The sequence below is a fragment of the Acipenser ruthenus genome, chromosome 5, assembly GCF_902713425.1.
Source record: "Acipenser ruthenus chromosome 5, fAciRut3.2 maternal haplotype, whole genome shotgun sequence".
NCBI classification, from domain to species: Eukaryota; Metazoa; Chordata; class Actinopteri; order Acipenseriformes; family Acipenseridae; genus Acipenser; species Acipenser ruthenus.
The window spans coordinates 85132499-85150761 of record NC_081193.1 but is presented as its reverse complement, the minus strand read 5'-3'; the positions used below and the strand labels follow the sequence as shown (position 1 = coordinate 85150761).

Genomic DNA, 18263 nt, shown 5'->3' with positions numbered 1-18263 from the left:
TAAACCAAGCTATCCCAGAACCACCAAGTCTCAAGGCTGTTATCCAAATAACATGTCAGGATCGACTGTGCAAATAGTATCAGATGCTTTCGTCGTTACCACAAGAAATAACTTCAATAGGAGCACCCTGATTTATTGCTAAATAAATAACATTTAGGGCTTTTAATATAAAACCGACTACAAAAATATGTAGTTTAGACATTACTGACACACAAAAAGAGTATGCCATTTTAATAGAATACGCAACAATAGCACTTGAATGTTTCACTTGCAATGCAATTGGTCTCAACAAAACGTATGCCACTTGGTACCTTCATACCTCTTTACAACCATGTGGATTTTGCTCGTTTGTGTTTCAGTATTTACTGACCCCATTATTAACATCACTAAAACACTGTACTGGCAACTGTGAATTCAATGCTTTTGGAAAAGGTTCACACAAAAACGTTTTTGCTGAAAAAAGCCAACTTCCCAAGAATTCGGTTTAACATACCTTTGTCAAGAGAAAGCGTGTTTGAAAACAAACAGTGGTGGTACATATAGGTTTTTGATGCCATGTTGTGACAGGGAGGACTTTGTCGCTGGTTGTTGCGCAGATGTGTGCAGCTGGGACGCGTAACAGGAGACACGCTGCTAGGCAACCAACTGAGCAGGTAGGCTCTCTGGCGCTGAGCTGATTGGGAGGTCTGGATTGGCTGGGGGGCATGCCTGGGGAAGCTGTGCAGAGCTGATCGGGAGGTCCGGATTGGCTGGGGGGCGTGTCCGGGGAGGCTGTGCGGAGCTCAAAAAGCATCTGCGCCACAGTTCAAGGCGACTGCACCACCATGCTACACAGAGGGGCACTTTGTTGACATTGAGGAGGAGAGAGTCCACTCCACAGGATTAACTGCTATGGAACCCTTCAATTGCAAGATAGTGCCTGTGAAGGCTCTGCTCAGCCAAGACTGTCACAACGACCCAGATTTGGTGGAAGGCTGGGACTTCTGGAGCAACAGTAGTAGGTTAGTTTAGGGGATGTGGATCCCAACCAGTATAGAGAGGGTTTCGTAGTGTAGTAGATTCCTAGAGCAGTGTGTCTCTTTTAATGAGGCTTAGCGCTCGCCTTTTATTTTTAGCTTTGTTTTGTTTAGTTTTTTTTTATTAAATCTGACAGTAGGGCTACCATTGCTGGTACCCTAATGACAGCCTGTGCTGTTACTAAATCTGTGTGCCGCTGCGGCTTGTCAACACCCACAGCTCTGTGTCTGATTCAGTATTATTCAGTGATGACCCACTATGTTACACTTGGCCCTGATGCCTGATGGTTTAAATAGAAAGGAATAGTAGACTGTTACATTATTAACTATGTAGTAAATGACATCACAAACACATTAATGGATTTGAATAGAAATATGTGAGTGTAGTTGCCATGGCATCAAAAGCCTGTATGTAAGTACCTCCACTTTTTGTGGAGTCACATTTCTATATAATTTACCCGTTCAATTGTTCTATATATAACTTCAAATGTTCAATCATAAAATTGAGTGTCATGCAAGGACAAAAGCATTTGTCAAAAATGTTTGTCGCCTTTTTATGTATTAACCTTTCTAACTGACAAATATTAAAGTAATTGAAATACAGTATATTGGTATCAAATATTGGCTGAGCACTACAAAAAAAAATAAAGGATGATACATGTAAAGGGATATTAAACAGGTAAGAAAAGTGTAATTATGGATATAACATGGTGTAAATAATCTCTTTAATGTTTCTTTAAACAAATAGAGTTGCTAGGAAATAACAATATGCACATGTTTAAACAAGCTTAGATGTAAACATTATTTTGTTTACCCTGAGCTGTATAGCATAAGATAGGACTCCAAATAGCTATTAAGAAGAGTTGCTTACTACTTATACTTATGGTGTATGCATTCAGCGATGTTGTTGCCAGCTTGCCCTGGTTGATGTTTCTATGGATGTTTAAAAAAAGCACATAACAGAAGCCAAAAAAGTGAAAGGAGGGTATATGTCATGTATCCTGGACAAAGCCTATAAAAGGCAATAAAGTGAGTAACGCTTTGAGCATGAAGCAATTCTACTTTGAATTAAGTGTAATATTTATACAGGTGGCCCAGTATGTGTCATTGGTCTGTGTGTGCCACTAGGGAGAGGCTACAAGATCGTATTACATGTAAAAATGCATTTTAAACAGAAATGGTCATCCACAATCCAAGGAGTGAGAGAGAGAGAGAGAGAGAGAGAGAGAGAGAGAGAGAGAGAGAGAGAGAGAGAGAAATTATATTTAAAGAGAAATAAATGTGTGGTTACCATGAAATCAAAAGCCAGTGTTTGTTTTCAAACACACTGTCCCTTGACAAAGGTATGTTAAACATACCAAAACATTGGGAAGTTTGAGCATATTTGTATTTAGTTTATTTTTTATTAACGTTAACTTAGTATAACACATTATAAACCTGAGCAGAGCTGCACTAGCTATTGTTCCAATTGCTATTTATTATTGATATAAATCAGTTTACAAATGCATATGGGAATTTGAAATAACATACAGTACCAAAGTACAACATTAGTTTGAACTGTAATTAGTTGCTACTGTTAGCCTCAATATTACTATTTTACCGGCTTAACTGAAGTATTTTTGTAATAAAAAAAAATTAAATAACTTGCATTACCAGGAAATGGGTCAAACAGGGATAATGAATTAATCTTCCCAGTAGGATTTGTTCTGGTTCTAAATATGACAGGTTCAAAAATACTGAATTGTTGTTTTATTTTTATTTTACTGACTTTGCAACACATTTATATTGAAATATGTCACTTTAAACGACTGTGTATACCCTATAGTCTTTGCTTCTACATTAGATATTGGCAACACTGTCTGCATTTAGGAACATGCCTCAGAAAGGGATTGAAATGACAGATGTGCTGCAGGACACAGTAAATGATCTTGATTCTTTTACATCTTGTATTCTTATGCTATCCTTTCTGATATTGAGGATAATCGCTGAGAAGCTTATAGTCCTAATAACCTTAATCCCTGTTGTAACAATAGCAGATCTAGAATTACAGATGTTGTAACCAAAGCTTCTTTGAGAATGTAGTAGCTCTGATAAATGCAACAGTGTACAATTCTGACATGTGTTTTCCAATCATTTATTTTTGCTCCTAAGTGAAAAAAGCCTATTAAAATTAATTAAAATTTAAGAAAAATAATAACACCTCAAAGGCCAACTATTTAGCCTTAATAAGCACACGTGATGATTATTTAAACAGGTATGAGGCTATAGGGTTTTCCAGAACGACTTAAAAAATATATATTGTTGTTACCAATTATTTTTTGTAACACTATATCAGCAACAAGAAACATTAACTTAACATAATGCAATTGCATTTCTGCATATTTTTATGAAGTATTAAACCTATCCATAACTTTACACAATCATAAGTTATTTTAGTACTGGTAATACTGAAAAATACACTTACGGTAGTTATATAATTGACAAATGTTTCTACCAGAAGTGTCTTTTTGTTTGTTTATAGTGTTAATGATTATTTAAACCACCGTCAGATATTATTATTAATTATTTCTTAGCAGACGCCCTTATCCAGGGCGACTTACAATTGTTACAAGATATCACTTTTTTTTTTTTTACATACAAATACATTATTATTATTTTTTTATTTTACAAATTATTTTTACATACAATTACCCATTTATACAGTTGGGTTTTTACTGGAGCAAACTAGGTAAAGTACCTTGCTCAAGGGTACAGCAGCAGTGTCCCCCACCTGGGATTGAATCCACGACCCTCCGGTCAAGAGTCCAGAGCCCTAACCTCTACTCCACACTGCTGCCCTATATGGACATGCGTATAAAATATCTACTTGAGTCACCCATTATCAGCATCACCCTCCTCCTCCTCACCACATAACCCATTGTTAGTAAAACTAAATCCAATGGCAATTTGCTCTTATAGAATGAATCCTCTACAACACACATAAAAAAATGATTGTCTATTAAAAATAACAGCCAGTAAATATGAAGCTAAATTGGTGCACAAGCATATTCCCCTTTCACTGATATTATTAAAGATAATATAACTCTGTTCAATAATGTATTTCCATTTAAAATAGTATTAATATTTGACTACACGATTCCTAGAACACTGCTGTGAAGTATGAAAGGCTGGCAGAAAGCTATTTGGCTACATTTGCATTCCTCTGCTTGGTATGCACTACGCTCCCCTTATTAAATAAACATATCCAGCGGAGGAAATAGAAATGGTATGAGATATTCAAGTGTTCATTTCATCAGTTGCATGTGTGGATAAAAATTACAAAATAAACTGAATTAATTTTGTGTAAAAAGCAAGAACTTATTTCATTATGTGTGTTTGTAGTAAACGCACACACACGCCCTCACGCGCACGCACACACACACACACACATACACACACATATCTCTTCACCAAATATTACCAGTTAATATACTATCAATATAATAAAATGAGGTCTCGAAAGCTTGAGATTAATTATTATTTAGTTAGTCCAATAAAAGGTATCACATCTCCTTCTCTTTGTCTAACACATTTTGCTTTATAAGATTCATGTTAGATTTCAAAATCTAACATGAAATACTGTACTACGATTATGGCTTCCAGTAGACTTTTCCGATATAATTGTGTAGTTTCTTTGCATACATGATGTTAAATAAAATTATGTTCATATAGTTTTCTTTTTAAGAAGATGTCTCAATCCTAAAATTGTAGGTGATGCAAAACTTTTGCCCACAGCTGTAGATCGGATGATTAACTAATCAATAGAAAATGTCAGGACACTACAAAATACTGTAGTTATTACAAAATATTCAGCAATGCGGGGTCTGATCAATACCACCATTTTCTGGCAGTCAAATCTAAAAGTCTGTTTAAAAGGGGAGCCAAATCCAGGGTCTCAGTATAACCAGATCAAACCACACTGAGACACAGCAAGGTGTGGGTGTATTTATATAGGGCCTATCAACAGTGGGAAGTGATACCGTAAGGTGTCTGAGACTGGAACTACCCACAGAACTGAGATCTGCAAGGAACATTTAAGAATCATAAACCGCTTGAATCTGCCTAGTGGGACTCAATGTACAAAGAAGTAAAAGCAAAAACAAAGTCATTTTATATGTGCTACCAGCAGGACTGCATTAGTCAGCAGGCATTCTGACCTGCTGGATTCCCCCAGATGCACTGACCACTTACACTGAAGTCGACAGCTGAATAACTTTTGTTAAAGCTTGACATCATTGCAAGCTGTGATTGTCTTAAATGGTGATTGCTGAACCATCCATTTTGAAACGTAAAAGGCACCAAACTGATTTAGCCCCTGGGCATACAGGAGAATTGACTGGCCCAACATGTAGCTTATAAATGAGCCCCGAGTACAGTCGGAGAGCATGCAAGAACAACAGTAGGCTGGGGGGAGAATTTATTTATATATTTTTTTACTTTTCATTTGTCTGAAATAATAAAAGCTAAAGGGTTGTGTTCTATAATTACCTGTTATATTTATGCACCTATTTATTTAAAGTTCTGTATAGGGGTCATTCAAGCTCAAGTGGGTCAAGGGGGGTTGCTCAATCCGTTATTTCAAAGGAAAATGCTTTAAATGTCCATGCACACAACACCTACCCTGGAGCCCCCTTTTTTACATCACATGGGGTTTATGTATCATAAACCACAAATGCAGAAAACAACTTCCCAGAATTCAACAACTGGAATAACAAAATTGAATTAAAAACAATACAACATTGTTGTTTTTTGTCCATACATACAATGTTGCTCAAGATGATGCACATTTACCAAAATCTGTTTTCTGTGTTTTTATTGGCCGTAATGGTAAAGATACCTAACATCCTAGCATCTGCATTGACCAGGCTACAGTACATTCATTACCAGGGTTCCTAGGAATCCGTTTGTTGTGGAATAACACAGAAAAACGCGGATTTTCTATGATAACATGGAAAAACACGGATTTTCTATGTTTTTGGAGACTTTTTAGTTTTACACTTGGGGATGGTCAAAAAACATGCAAGGCTTTTTTTGTTTGTTTGATAATAACCAAATCAATACACATATAATATGAACATGAACACAGGCAACTTTGCTTTAAATTTACATAAACATACCTGTCTAATAAAACTGCTTCCGGTGTTCAAGTTCAGTTTACTTCAGTATTCAGAGCTGTTCAAAGATGCCGAAAACAATAAAAATCACCCCTAAAGATTGGTTCAATGAGTTTGGCAAAGACAAATTTCACATCGATGGTAATGTGCTGTTTTGCACCTCATGCAGCAAGGCTGTAGATCACACTCGTAGTCAGACCACTGTAGAACACATGGGAAGAGCTAAACATAAATTTCATGCAAGGAAACGTAAACAAGATGAGGCTGAAACAGCAGGGCCATCGAAAACACTGAAACAGACCACTGTGTTTGGATCATTTCAGCGTCTTACAACTGTCAAAGAACAGAGTTAAACTGTTGTTTCGGATTTTGTCACAATTTCTGTAAATGCTGACATTCCTCTGTTCAAAGTGGATCAACTGGCGAGATTTTTTCAGCAAGCACATTACGGAGGTGGTGTCATTCCAAAGTCAGACCAATTGTAGCGGGAATGCTGCAGCTCTATTTTAACAGTAGCCAACCAGATGACGAAGAGTAAGTCGGAGTTCAACTAACATGAATATTATTTTTTTTTGTATAACAGGAAACTATTTGTAATATTTGAAGTAAAAAAAAAGAAAATAGGATGTTTGTTTGTTTTACTGATTAACGGCGCTGGTAAACTTGTAACTTGCTTAGAATTTGAAAGTGTAACCACTTTTATTTTATTTATTTATTTAGCAGACGCATTTATCCAAAGTGACTTACACATGTTACACTGTAATACAAGGTTACAGTTCAAGAATAATTAAAGTTCTATACTAAAACACAACATAAAGAGACACAACAAGTGTAACAAGAACAACAATAAATACTTGTGTTAACTGTTACCCAATAGTACTGTTTGTGTGTCTTATAATGTGGCAGGGAAAACTCATTTTTAGCCCTTTTATTTTAGTTGCGGAATAACGAGAATTTTTCTTTTTTTTTATCTGAGAATTTCATTTTTTTATTGTGGAAAACTAAGATCCCTGTTCATGACCTTCTTGTACAGATGGACTAAGTGAGCCTTTTCCCAATTAGCTCAGTTTTGGTATAATGGACACATTTTACAACCTTTTATGATACTAAACTTGACCAAATACAATCATACACAGTTACAGGCCAAGCTTTTTTTGTGGTATACAGTAGTTGTTTAATTAATCATTAGGAACTCAACTCTCTTTCTTTATTATCCCTGTCCTCCAAATGTCCTATCCCAATTGAAGATTCGGCAACACTAGAGCAATGCTTTTGGCCCAATTCACATTTACAGACTGTGATTTATGTTCTAAAGACATTCAAATATTCCTATTTATATTGTGTATTTATTTAAATGGAAATGGGAGAATATAGGTCTATTGGCAGTTTTTCATTTTCGATATCGATATGTCTCGCTTTTAAAGCAATAAAAGGTCATTCGTTTATCGCTCCATTTGTCAGAGAAATGTCACTTTATGTACAAACTGCTAATGCTCTCAGGAAGCATGCAAGTCAGTTTCAAGACTGAAGCTAAGTCTTGGTACTGGGAAATCACATTTACACAATAGGATTTCAGCAGGTATACCCACATGATCCTTTGAAAATACACATTTGATTGAACCAATTAATTTACCAAAGTATCCCTATTACAAGAAGAGCTGCTGAAAGTAACTGACCACCCAACCACAGTCTGTCTTTAATCCGACAAAAGGTATGAAATGGAATGTAATGCAGAGGACACTCTGGTGCCTGTTACTGTGCTTTGATCTCTACCAATGTGGGGAAAGGTAAATTGTGCCGCTTCTTTAAAAATAAAAGGATACATTGATCAGATTTCCTCATTTGATATTTGATAACATCAGAAAGCCTTCCATGCATCCTGATGCATTTAAATAATTATTCCAACCAAACAAAGAGATTTGAAAGTAAAAAAAAATCCTATAATGTCTCTATCTGATTAAAATAATAATAAATAAAGCTTTTACAATATTTAAAGGGAGGCTGTGTGGTCCAGTGGTTAAAAAAAGGGCTTGTAACCAGGAGGTCCCCGGTTCAAATCCCATCTCAGCCACTGACTCATTGTGTGACCTTGAGCAAGTCACTTAACCTCCTTGTGCTCCGTCTTTCGGGTGAGACGTAATTGTAAGTGACTCTGCAGCTGATGCATAGTTCACACACCCTAGTCTCTGTAAGTCGCCTTGGATAAAGGCATCTGCTAAATAAACAAATAATAATAATAATAAAGGAACTAGACTAACTTAAAATTCTGAGAAGCGGATGTGTAAAATGCCGTACTCAAAATTAAAAGGGGGTGGGCAGTGATAATGTCAATAGTCCAAAGTGCATTTTTTTTTAATCTGCTAGAATGCGTGCACAATCTAAAAACAAGAACATATTTTTTTATGAATGGCTGTGAACTACAATAGTTTTCTTGCTGAAATTACTTTTTAATATGTGTTTGATTAAGCCATATCTTTAACAGCACAGCTTTTACTGTTGTGGATTCCCTCTATTTTTACCATAAAATGTGTAAAGCAGTATCCCTCTTTTGTCCTAACACAGGGATATCTTCAGATTCAAAAGGGACTAACAGAGTGGTCATAATGGTGTTCTTTATATTGAGCTGTGTAATGGAATTTTTATAACATTGCAATTGCTTAGCTTGCTCAATAGCAAACAAATAGGTTAAGATAACAAAGCTCGCTCAATAACAAGCAAATAGGTTTTGAGATGACAATGTAGTTTGTAACGTTAAGTTTAAGTTGAAGCCTGTCCCAAGTCAATAGGACTAGCAGGACATGTAATAAGGAAAATAATGATTTTGTGTGTAATAAATATAAAAAATATAATTTGTTTTAATTTGAACTGGCTGTTCCTTGGAACTCGCGGGGGGGGGAACATCCCCCACCGACAGGGGTAGCAACAACCAAGACTCATTATTGATCTCCCCATTCGAATGAACCAATGAGGATCTAAAGTAAACAACTTTGTGGGTAACAAGGAGCAACCAGCTTAAACTAATTTTAGCTGTCATGTCTAGCATGTACTTGTCATATGACTGTTCTATGATTCTCCGAAATGGAAATAATTTCTTGTTCTATAGCCTGACTGTGACCCTATATGGTCTCCACTTCCTTTAAGTCTAATAACCAATCCTTATATGGTTACACTGTTTAATTTCCTTCTTTGTATGATGTTCCTGAAAACTATATAAACTGCATAAAAACTTAGCTCGGTGTGCGATTCCGCGATTGCTAACAGAGTCTGTGTCACTTTGTTGGACACTCCAGTTTGCAAACTTATTAAAGCTGATTGAATAAGAACCACAACGTCTCCTCATTGAGTCAACACGCGGGCTGGGATAAAGAACCGGGAAGAATAACCCCTTACCATACTTAGGTTCAAGGGAGGTTGAAACTTCCACTACAGCTGATTGCAGGTCGAGTTTACTGTATTATGTATTTGTTGTAACATGTCTCTTATTAAAACTCTATTCTGAACTGTATTCGTTACCGTCTGGTGCTGTACAGTAGCTGAAGACAACTAGAGACACATTCAAAGTATAACACTAAACTTCTTAAGACAAAAGCTGATTGAATAATATGGGTCAATCTGTATATCATCCTCTAATGACATTGTGGCAGTGTAGTATCATCCCATAGATATTTTGGCCCATAACAAATCTCAGTAACACATGCTTACAGCATGTTGTCTGCTTTCTATGAATGGATGCTTTATAGATCATTGGATTTATTGTAGAAACGCAGACAGTCACGTTAATATACTGTATTATACACAACCTTCCAACAAGCAATGGGACTAATAAATAAATGCAAAATGGCTGGGATTGGCATCTGTTTGACACCACTCAGACCCCATTACTTTCTAACTATTTTAGTATCCCTGCACTGATAACCGTCCCATCTTCAGATACACATATTTAATGAGCATTCCATCCCACCAGTGCAGTTATTAATACCAACAAAGTGTGTGGGATATTTGGCATGCCTTATACGTATGCATGAGAAAATAAACATTCTCAGAACCAGTTATTGACAGGGAATAGCTACAGTAAACTATAATATTGATAAAACCAAGAAAAACATTTGCATAATTGCATATGTCCATGTTTATATTTGTCTGTTATTAGGAGGGAATATGATTTATTAACTGGCAAAGTAAAGCGTTACCTCTTACAGCATTATCGGCTGATTCACAAACCCTTATCAGCACTGATGTTACCTCAGGAAACCAATCCAGGATCAGTGCTATAAGGGTCTGTGAAACCAGCCTGATAAGCACAGTAAAGTTGTTTGACCTACACTGACACAGAAAGAAAAGGCTTTAATTACTGTTCAGCATATTTTGTTTACATTATTTAAATAAAAAAAAGTAAATTTGAATGTTCATATTGTACAACTTCTACTTAAGTCATATCAATCTAATTCATCTTCTAACACATCTGAAATTATCATATTGGAGGTTTACAAGTATAGTTTGCCTTCAACTCCAATCATTTATATGGCACCATTTGCAGTTGAGTTAGGGCGTTCGGTCAGAAACATTTTTTTTATTATTATTCTGATGAAAGATGACTCTGCTTGTTTTATTATAAGCATTTTGCATCTCCTTGCTTAAGGGAATATCATTAATCACAACAGCCAGCTAATTTGAAGAGCGAAATAGCATCCACCAAATGTCATCTTATTAGTAGCCTGTATCCCACTTGTGTATTATGGCAGCTTGCTGCTTGAATTTTGTCACGGCAGCTCAACTAAATGTTACATTTTCTATTTATTAGCCTTGTGTTGTCTATCTAGCAAAACCCACAAATCATTGTATTTTAATAATATAGATCAAGCTCGAACAAAGAATGATACCCCAGCTGGAAAGACAAATTAATGTATAATGTTAATGTTTTTTAAGAAGATTTTAGCAGATTAAAAAAAAAAAAAAACTACACATAAGGGATTACTAAAGTATGTTGAGAACAGCACAGAACAGCTGTCAAGGAACTACTGGACTTGTCAAATCTGAATTGTATGTTGATATACTCAAACCCCTTTTTGAGAACTAACACAAATGAAAGCAAACAAATGTTTGTTGGAAGATACATCAATGCTTCCTGCATTGTGTCACTGTCTTCATATTTAAGACAAACGCACCGACCACAAACATGCTGCAGGAAGCAAGATATTACAGTACTTTCATCACCACTTATGCAATGGCACACAAAGTGTAGTCAGGTGCCTTTGATCCCTGGGGGGTAGTTGTCTCATTATATTGCCAACCTGCTGGAGTGTCTTATTGATATTATTGTATTGTCTTTGTTACAAAAGAGCAAGTACAGTACACCCTCACTATAATGAACCTGTTTGGGTCCAAGCCTTTTGTTCGTTATATCGACGGGTTTGTTATAGCGAAAGAACAATCAAAATGAACGATAAACTGTTGGAGTAAGTGAATGAGATGTGATTGTGAATAAAAGTAGAATTACATGTACCTGTTAATCTCATGTATGCAGTTTTCTGCCTTTGCTTTATCCTACTTGTTAAACAATTAAAACACAGTACAAAAAACAAAAATCCTGAATTGAAGCTGAAATTTTATTCAAAATCAATCTGACACAAATCGTTTCAAAGAGCGCCAAATCTTAATCCAACATGCAAGAATCCCAATTTTTTTCTTTTTTTTTCTTTAATCAATTTTGCATTGCCACATGGTTGCTGAACAAGCCATTAACAACCCCTATTCACGACAGACATATTCCTGCGTTACTGCTTTTTTCAAATGATCTTTGTAGCTTCCAGCTTTGTTGCAACATAATTTTTTTTTTGTTTCGGACGCATAATTAGACATAGTATTATTTATTAAGACAAAAGAGTTGACTTCACTGCGGAGGTGGCAACCCGTGCGTACAGACCGGGATGTTGACAGTGTGTGTTTGTATTATCTTTTTTTTATATTTGGGGTCCAGCGGCCAGGCTCGTTATAGCCGAAGGTTTGTTATAATGAAGGGCGTTATAGCGAGAGTGTACTGTATCTTCAGATCTCTTTTTTATCTATTTGTTCACCTTTACCTTGTGTTTTTATAAAGTTATCAATCGTTATGAGTGGTTCTGCATTCTGATAATCCGATATTGAGTTATAATCATTTTTTCTCAATATCTGTCTTTACCTGGCTTTGAACCAATCACCGAAGAGACTTCCCCATTACATTCAGATCATGTGACAATATAACATATATAAATAAAATGTTTATACATTAGATGACAAATCAAAGATGCAAAAAATATATTTCTATCGCCCAAACTCAGTCTGAGGGGGTATACTATAAATTGCAAGGATTTGAAAGCTTTATTTAACATGCAGCACAATAGTCAGTAATGAAGGTCCAGAGTCTCTATGAAAAGTATGGGGCCCACTACAGGGGCCCACTACAGGCTCTATTACAGGGGCCCCGGGGGCTGTATTATTATTATTATTATTATTATTATTATTATTATTATTATTATTATTTATTTCTTAGCAAACACCCTTATCCAGGGTGACTTACAATTGTTACAAGATATCAGATTATTTATTTTTTTTTACATACAATTACCCATTTATACAGTTGGGTTTTTACTGGAGCAATCTAGGTAAAGTACCTTGCTCAAGGGTACAGCAGCAGTGTCCCCTACCTGGGATTAAACCCACGACCCTCCGGTCAAGAGTGCAGAGCCCTAACCACTACTCCACACTGCTGCCCCTATATTACTGCTACGGGGCCCCAGGGGCTCTATTACCACTACGGGGGCTCTATTACCACTACGGGGGCTCTATTACCAATACGGGACCCTGGGGGCTCTATTGTCACTACATAAATAATAATATGTTGAACCCCTCAACTTTCTAGATAAAAATAGGTTCAGATTTCCCTGCGTAACCCCAAAATGCTTCTACTAACTCCAAATAAATACATAAATAAATAGTGTGTGGGTGTGACTGGTTTTTATTTTGCAGATAATACAGGTTCATACTGTACATTGGCTCATTTAAAAAAAGAATAATAATAATTTACCTTGAAAACTCACAAAGTGCATTAAAATGTAGTATTTTCTGTGCATAATAATATATTTTCATGACTTTTTGTGAGCATTTCAAATATCAAGTTGTTTACCGTGTATTTTAGACTGGAGAGAGTTTTGAATGTAAAAGGCAAAAGCATTCTATAATTTAAACTAACCTTACCTTTGGAATTAAACAGCATTTTTACTGCTGCAGTTCTGAATAACTACAGTATATTGCAAACCTTTGGCCGCGAAAGATCCCAATTACTGAGAGGAAATATTCTAATTAAGTGGGAGGGGTCAGAGAGAAGGGGTGGAACTGGTGTGTGACGAAAAACAGCACTCCGCCCCCGGGGATGATGTGAGAGAGTATTTTAGTATGCTGCGAGGGTGAGTAGGTGGAGCCAGCCAAGTTGAAATGTCATTTTGTCACATGATTTGAATGGAATGAGTAAGTCTATTCTGTCCTAGGCAGTTTGATTCCTCTCCAGACATGCTCACAGACAGTTCACTGGACAGGAGCCTCCAAGGCAGGGAGCTGAGCTTTCCCTGCCCAAGAGGGAGCAAGGTGGTGGAGGAGAGGATGGAGAGGCAAAAAGCATGCAGAGATTAAATGCTTGAACTAGGGTTTAAATAGTAGGTTGACTGAAGGTAGGATGGGGAGGAAGCCTTACTCTTGTTCCCTGAATCACCCCTATGTTACAAATACAGAGAAAAATGATAACTGAAAACTAATAAACATCATAAAAAGGCAAGGTAAAGGTAAAAACATTTTTCAACTTAACCTTTGAAAGGTGATTCCAGGCTACAGATGTAATATGTTAGTATTTCATTGTGGCATTTGAAGCCATTTATTAGCCAGACACAGAACTTTTTTCTTCTTTTTCTCTTTCTTTTTTTTATTGTTTTTTCCAGATTGAAATGTGTGTTTCTTTTCTTACTGTTAGAAATAATAGGGTAACTCCCAGTTAATATTACTCAGAGTTCTCCAAAATATTCTGATACACTGCATCAAAAACAAAAGCCTGAATTTACATACAAACCTTACTGCTACATTGTAACTTTTAATGTTAATGGTGAGGCTGACTGAAACTGAAAATATGAAAGTTTCAAACAGCAAAAGCAAATAGAAAAGATGAATAACTTTGTCAAATTCTCCTGCATACAGGTAAACACAGCTAACGTGGCATGAACTACCTGTGCTTGTCACTATGTCAAAACTATAGAGATCTCACGGGTTAGGATGTATGAAGTTACAGTTACAGTTAGTTAATAAAGTTATTTATATAACTAATCTTTTACTAATCACATTAAGACAAACAAGAGCTCTCAGTTTGTAATGAAATAAGTCGTCAATCATTCTTCCTACCTTCAGCAAAACCTTTTCCGTGATTTTAAAACCTTTAAAGAATATCCTCAACTGTAATCCCTTTATTGTTATTAAAATCAGATGACGAAGAAAAAAAAAAATATTCTGTGAGGTATAACACTACATCCCTAAACATCTATCTGCTGTCTCACAACCAACCTTAAATTGTTTGATTGTATATCAGGCTTTTACTGTCCATTAATAACATTACATAACACATATAATCAAATTGCAATACCTGTCAATACTAAGTATTAATCTACATTACTTTGACTTGAAAGTGTGATACTCATTATAATTTTAAACCAATGACAATGATTCAACATTCAAATGCAGACATTACAGTAGCTGTTAAATTAAAGCTAAATCTGCAAGAACATTTGAACAATTCCTCTGGCTTGTAACGTAACCCAATTTGGATTGTATTTTGACAATTTGAAATATATGTAAATGTGAAAATAATGATATTACCTGCATAAATAACTTTGTAGAAACTGTACATAGTTTCCAATGTGGTCATGGATTTGGCCTTTTTCGCTGGTCTGTGATAAAGTTATTTAATTTTTTCCAGCTATATATATATATATATTTTTTTTTTTTTTACATTCCCCCAAACAAACTTTCTTTTTCACGGCATACAAATTTCAAAAGAGCAGTGAAAAAAACATGGGGGATCCCTAATAATATTGTCAGATAACAACAAAACCCACACGCTTAAGAAATGTAGTGTGAAATAAAAAGCAATCTAATTTATTCAGCAATGAGTAAGAGAGTTTAAACTAACTTTATGGGCCATATTCATAAACCATTAAAAAAAACCAAAAACCCCCCAAAAAACAAAAAAAAAACACTGTTAACTCAGCATAGTGGTAAATGATTAGTGAATATGGCCATAAGTCCCCTTATTTACACCCAGGAACTTCATCCGTCCAATTCTAAAACAGTATTTTTCAATAGATGTTAGCAGATGTTTCTAATTAATATCATGTTCTTAATGAAACAGTGTTTGAACTAAGATATGACAGCATTTAAAATCTACAGTTGTTTACATATTTACTGCACTGCTGAATCTGTAGATAAACCAAATGAAATCTCAGACATGTATTCTCATTATAACACATGCTTACAGGTACAGGAAATGGAAAACTATAAAGGTGAGTTGTTTTCTAATGGCAGGTACCCTAGAGATGCTGCACTGAACATCTCAAACAATGAGCTTAGATACATCTTCAAAGCAGCCACTATATTTCTGGAAATCTGGTTTGGTAATGAAAAGGTTTTTTTTTTTGTTATTTTAATCCCCTTGGCCCTTTGAAAACTGACTTATATTTCTGACTTGGTGTGATCCCTGAACTGCATTTCTGAGTTTTGTTAATTAAAAATTGAATCATATAGCTTGTGCTTGCAAATATTAAATGGGACCTTAATTAAAAAATGAAGAAAACGCAAATGCATGCAGGTTTAAGACGTAATTTCCTAGCTGTTTCCTTGATGGGGATTTACCTGCAAATCATATGATGTAAAAAAAATAATAAAAAAATAATAATAACAATAAATACATATTTAATTAATGAATTAATTAATTGATTAAGTCAAACATCTTACCTTCACTGCAGACCTTCCCTTGGTAGCCAGTCTGTGAGCAGTCACAAATCGCTTCTTTATTAACAACAGAGCAGATTCCTCCATTCAGACACAAGTTGTCTCTGCCACAAGGATCCGTGACATTCAAGACCCCTTCACTACTGATGAGCATGGCCTCCGAACTGTTGACTTTAAGCTCAGTTATCCATCCTTTGAACGGAACCTGGTCTTTCACCGCAGCTGACGTTAACCTCAGTGCCACAGTACGTAATTCTGGCGGAATCCCACCAAGGAACAAATGGCTAAAGACAGTCATATCCCGTCTTTTGGATTTCACCTCCACCCATTTTACTTCTCTGTCTACCATAAGTGTTGTGTTTTTGAAGTTTCTCTTTATGATAACAGAATGCCAGTTATTGTCATCAACTCCAGTGTCTGACAACACCGTGGCAGGTTCGGCACAAAAAATTGAAAAGCGAAGGCTTAGTTTTCCATTGTGAATTAGAAGCTCCAGAAAGTCACAGAATCCTTCATCGTCGAAGTACACCAAGAGGCCATGGGAACTTTTGGTCTTCATGTTAAAGCTCATTTCACTCTCGCAACAAGCATTCCACATAGGGAACCGAGCCCACTGCCCTTCTGCTCCAGTGAATTCCAGACTGGCACCAAGGTCTATCAAGCAACAAACTAGAAGGCCCATCCAGATTAAGTGACCACCGTGCCTCATAACAAGCACCATATTGGCTAAACTGATGTGTGCTTGATGAATGTTCAGATGGAAAACCAATCTGTAATTTTGTTTGTAAAGTTTGTTTATACTGTTGCACTGTATCTCCTTTAGGTGAGTTTTTTTTTTTAATTTAAAGGTTTTAATTAATTGGCACTGAAGTACTGGTTTGTGATTACAGTTCGAAATTTGCATACCAAGAAAGTGTTGTGGGTGAGTTTGCAAAAAGCAAATGCGTTAACAGATCATATACATTATTGTATTGAAATAAACGTGTCATTTGTTTTAATTAAAAAATATAAATATATATTTATATACACATATATATACATACATATATATATATATATATATATATATACATATACATATATATATATATATGAATATATATATATATATATATATGTATATATATATATATATATGTATATATATGTATATCTATATATATATTTTATAATCCAGGTCTCTTAGACACAAGCATAGTCGGTGTGGTGGATATCCATCAGATATTTCTTTCTAGTCTGGATCATTTGTTTTTCTTTTTTGTTTTCTCTCTCAATGAACCAATTAAAATGCAAACACTGAACCCTATGACAGATCCCCAGCTCTGATCATCAGATTCACGCTATCATGCTGAAGCAGGCGATATGAGTCACTGTGTATGGCTTCCTGGGCTGCTTCCTTCCCACTGGTGCTGAAAAACACAAACTGTCAAATAGCTCAGCAGCTCTTGGAATTGAAAGCCTGACAGCCCCCCTCCCCTCCCTTTTTATTTACAGGCCAAACTCAGACCTCACAATTACAACAGATTCAACACAATGACCAGCAATCTCCAAAGAATGAAACACGATAGTGTTTTAACTATTATATTCAAAAGTTTTGTAATTGTTTATATAGATAGATAGATAGATAGATAGATAGATAGATAGATAGATCTTATTAATGTCCCAATAATTGCGGGTTTATAGGAAAACATCATTGAAGCAATGGCAGTTTTCTTTATTATTATTATTATTATTATTATTATTATTATTATTATTATTATTATTATTATTTATTTCTTAGCAGACACCCTTATCCAGGGCGACTTACAGTCGTAAACAAAAATACATTTCAAGAATCACAGTACAAGTATTAATACAATTAAAGAGCAAGATAAAATACAATTACTTCAGTTCTAGCAAGTACAAGTATATATAGGAATACAAAGTGGGGATAATACATCTACTGTAAAAGACGCAAAGAAGCAATTCCCTAAATGCAATCTTCGTAGCTTCCCAGTATGTGCAAGCATAATAGCTTTACAAATACAAAAAAAAAATACATAGGACCCTATTTAGCAAATATGTGCGCAGC

General features: G+C 35.6%; 1 protein-coding gene across 16 annotated transcripts in view; it reads right to left on the bottom strand.

Annotated features, from left to right (window-relative positions):
• The window catches only part of LOC117402468 (neurexin-1), a 389183-nt gene extending 371925 nt beyond the window's left edge, over nucleotides 1-17258 (bottom strand). For 9 of the 16 annotated variants that reach the window (XM_034003625.3, XM_059024682.1, XM_059024680.1 and 6 more), the window contains exon 1: nucleotides 16196-17256. In XM_034003625.3, the coding sequence (XP_033859516.2) occupies nucleotides 16196-17096 (901 nt within the window). In that variant the 5' untranslated portion in view covers nucleotides 17097-17256. Of the gene's footprint in view, nucleotides 1-16195 lie in introns of all 16 variants that reach the window. The other 7 variants (XM_059024684.1, XM_034003638.3, XM_059024689.1 and 4 more) reach the window with 3 other exon arrangements.
• Nucleotides 17259-18263: the final 1005 nt, after the last annotated feature.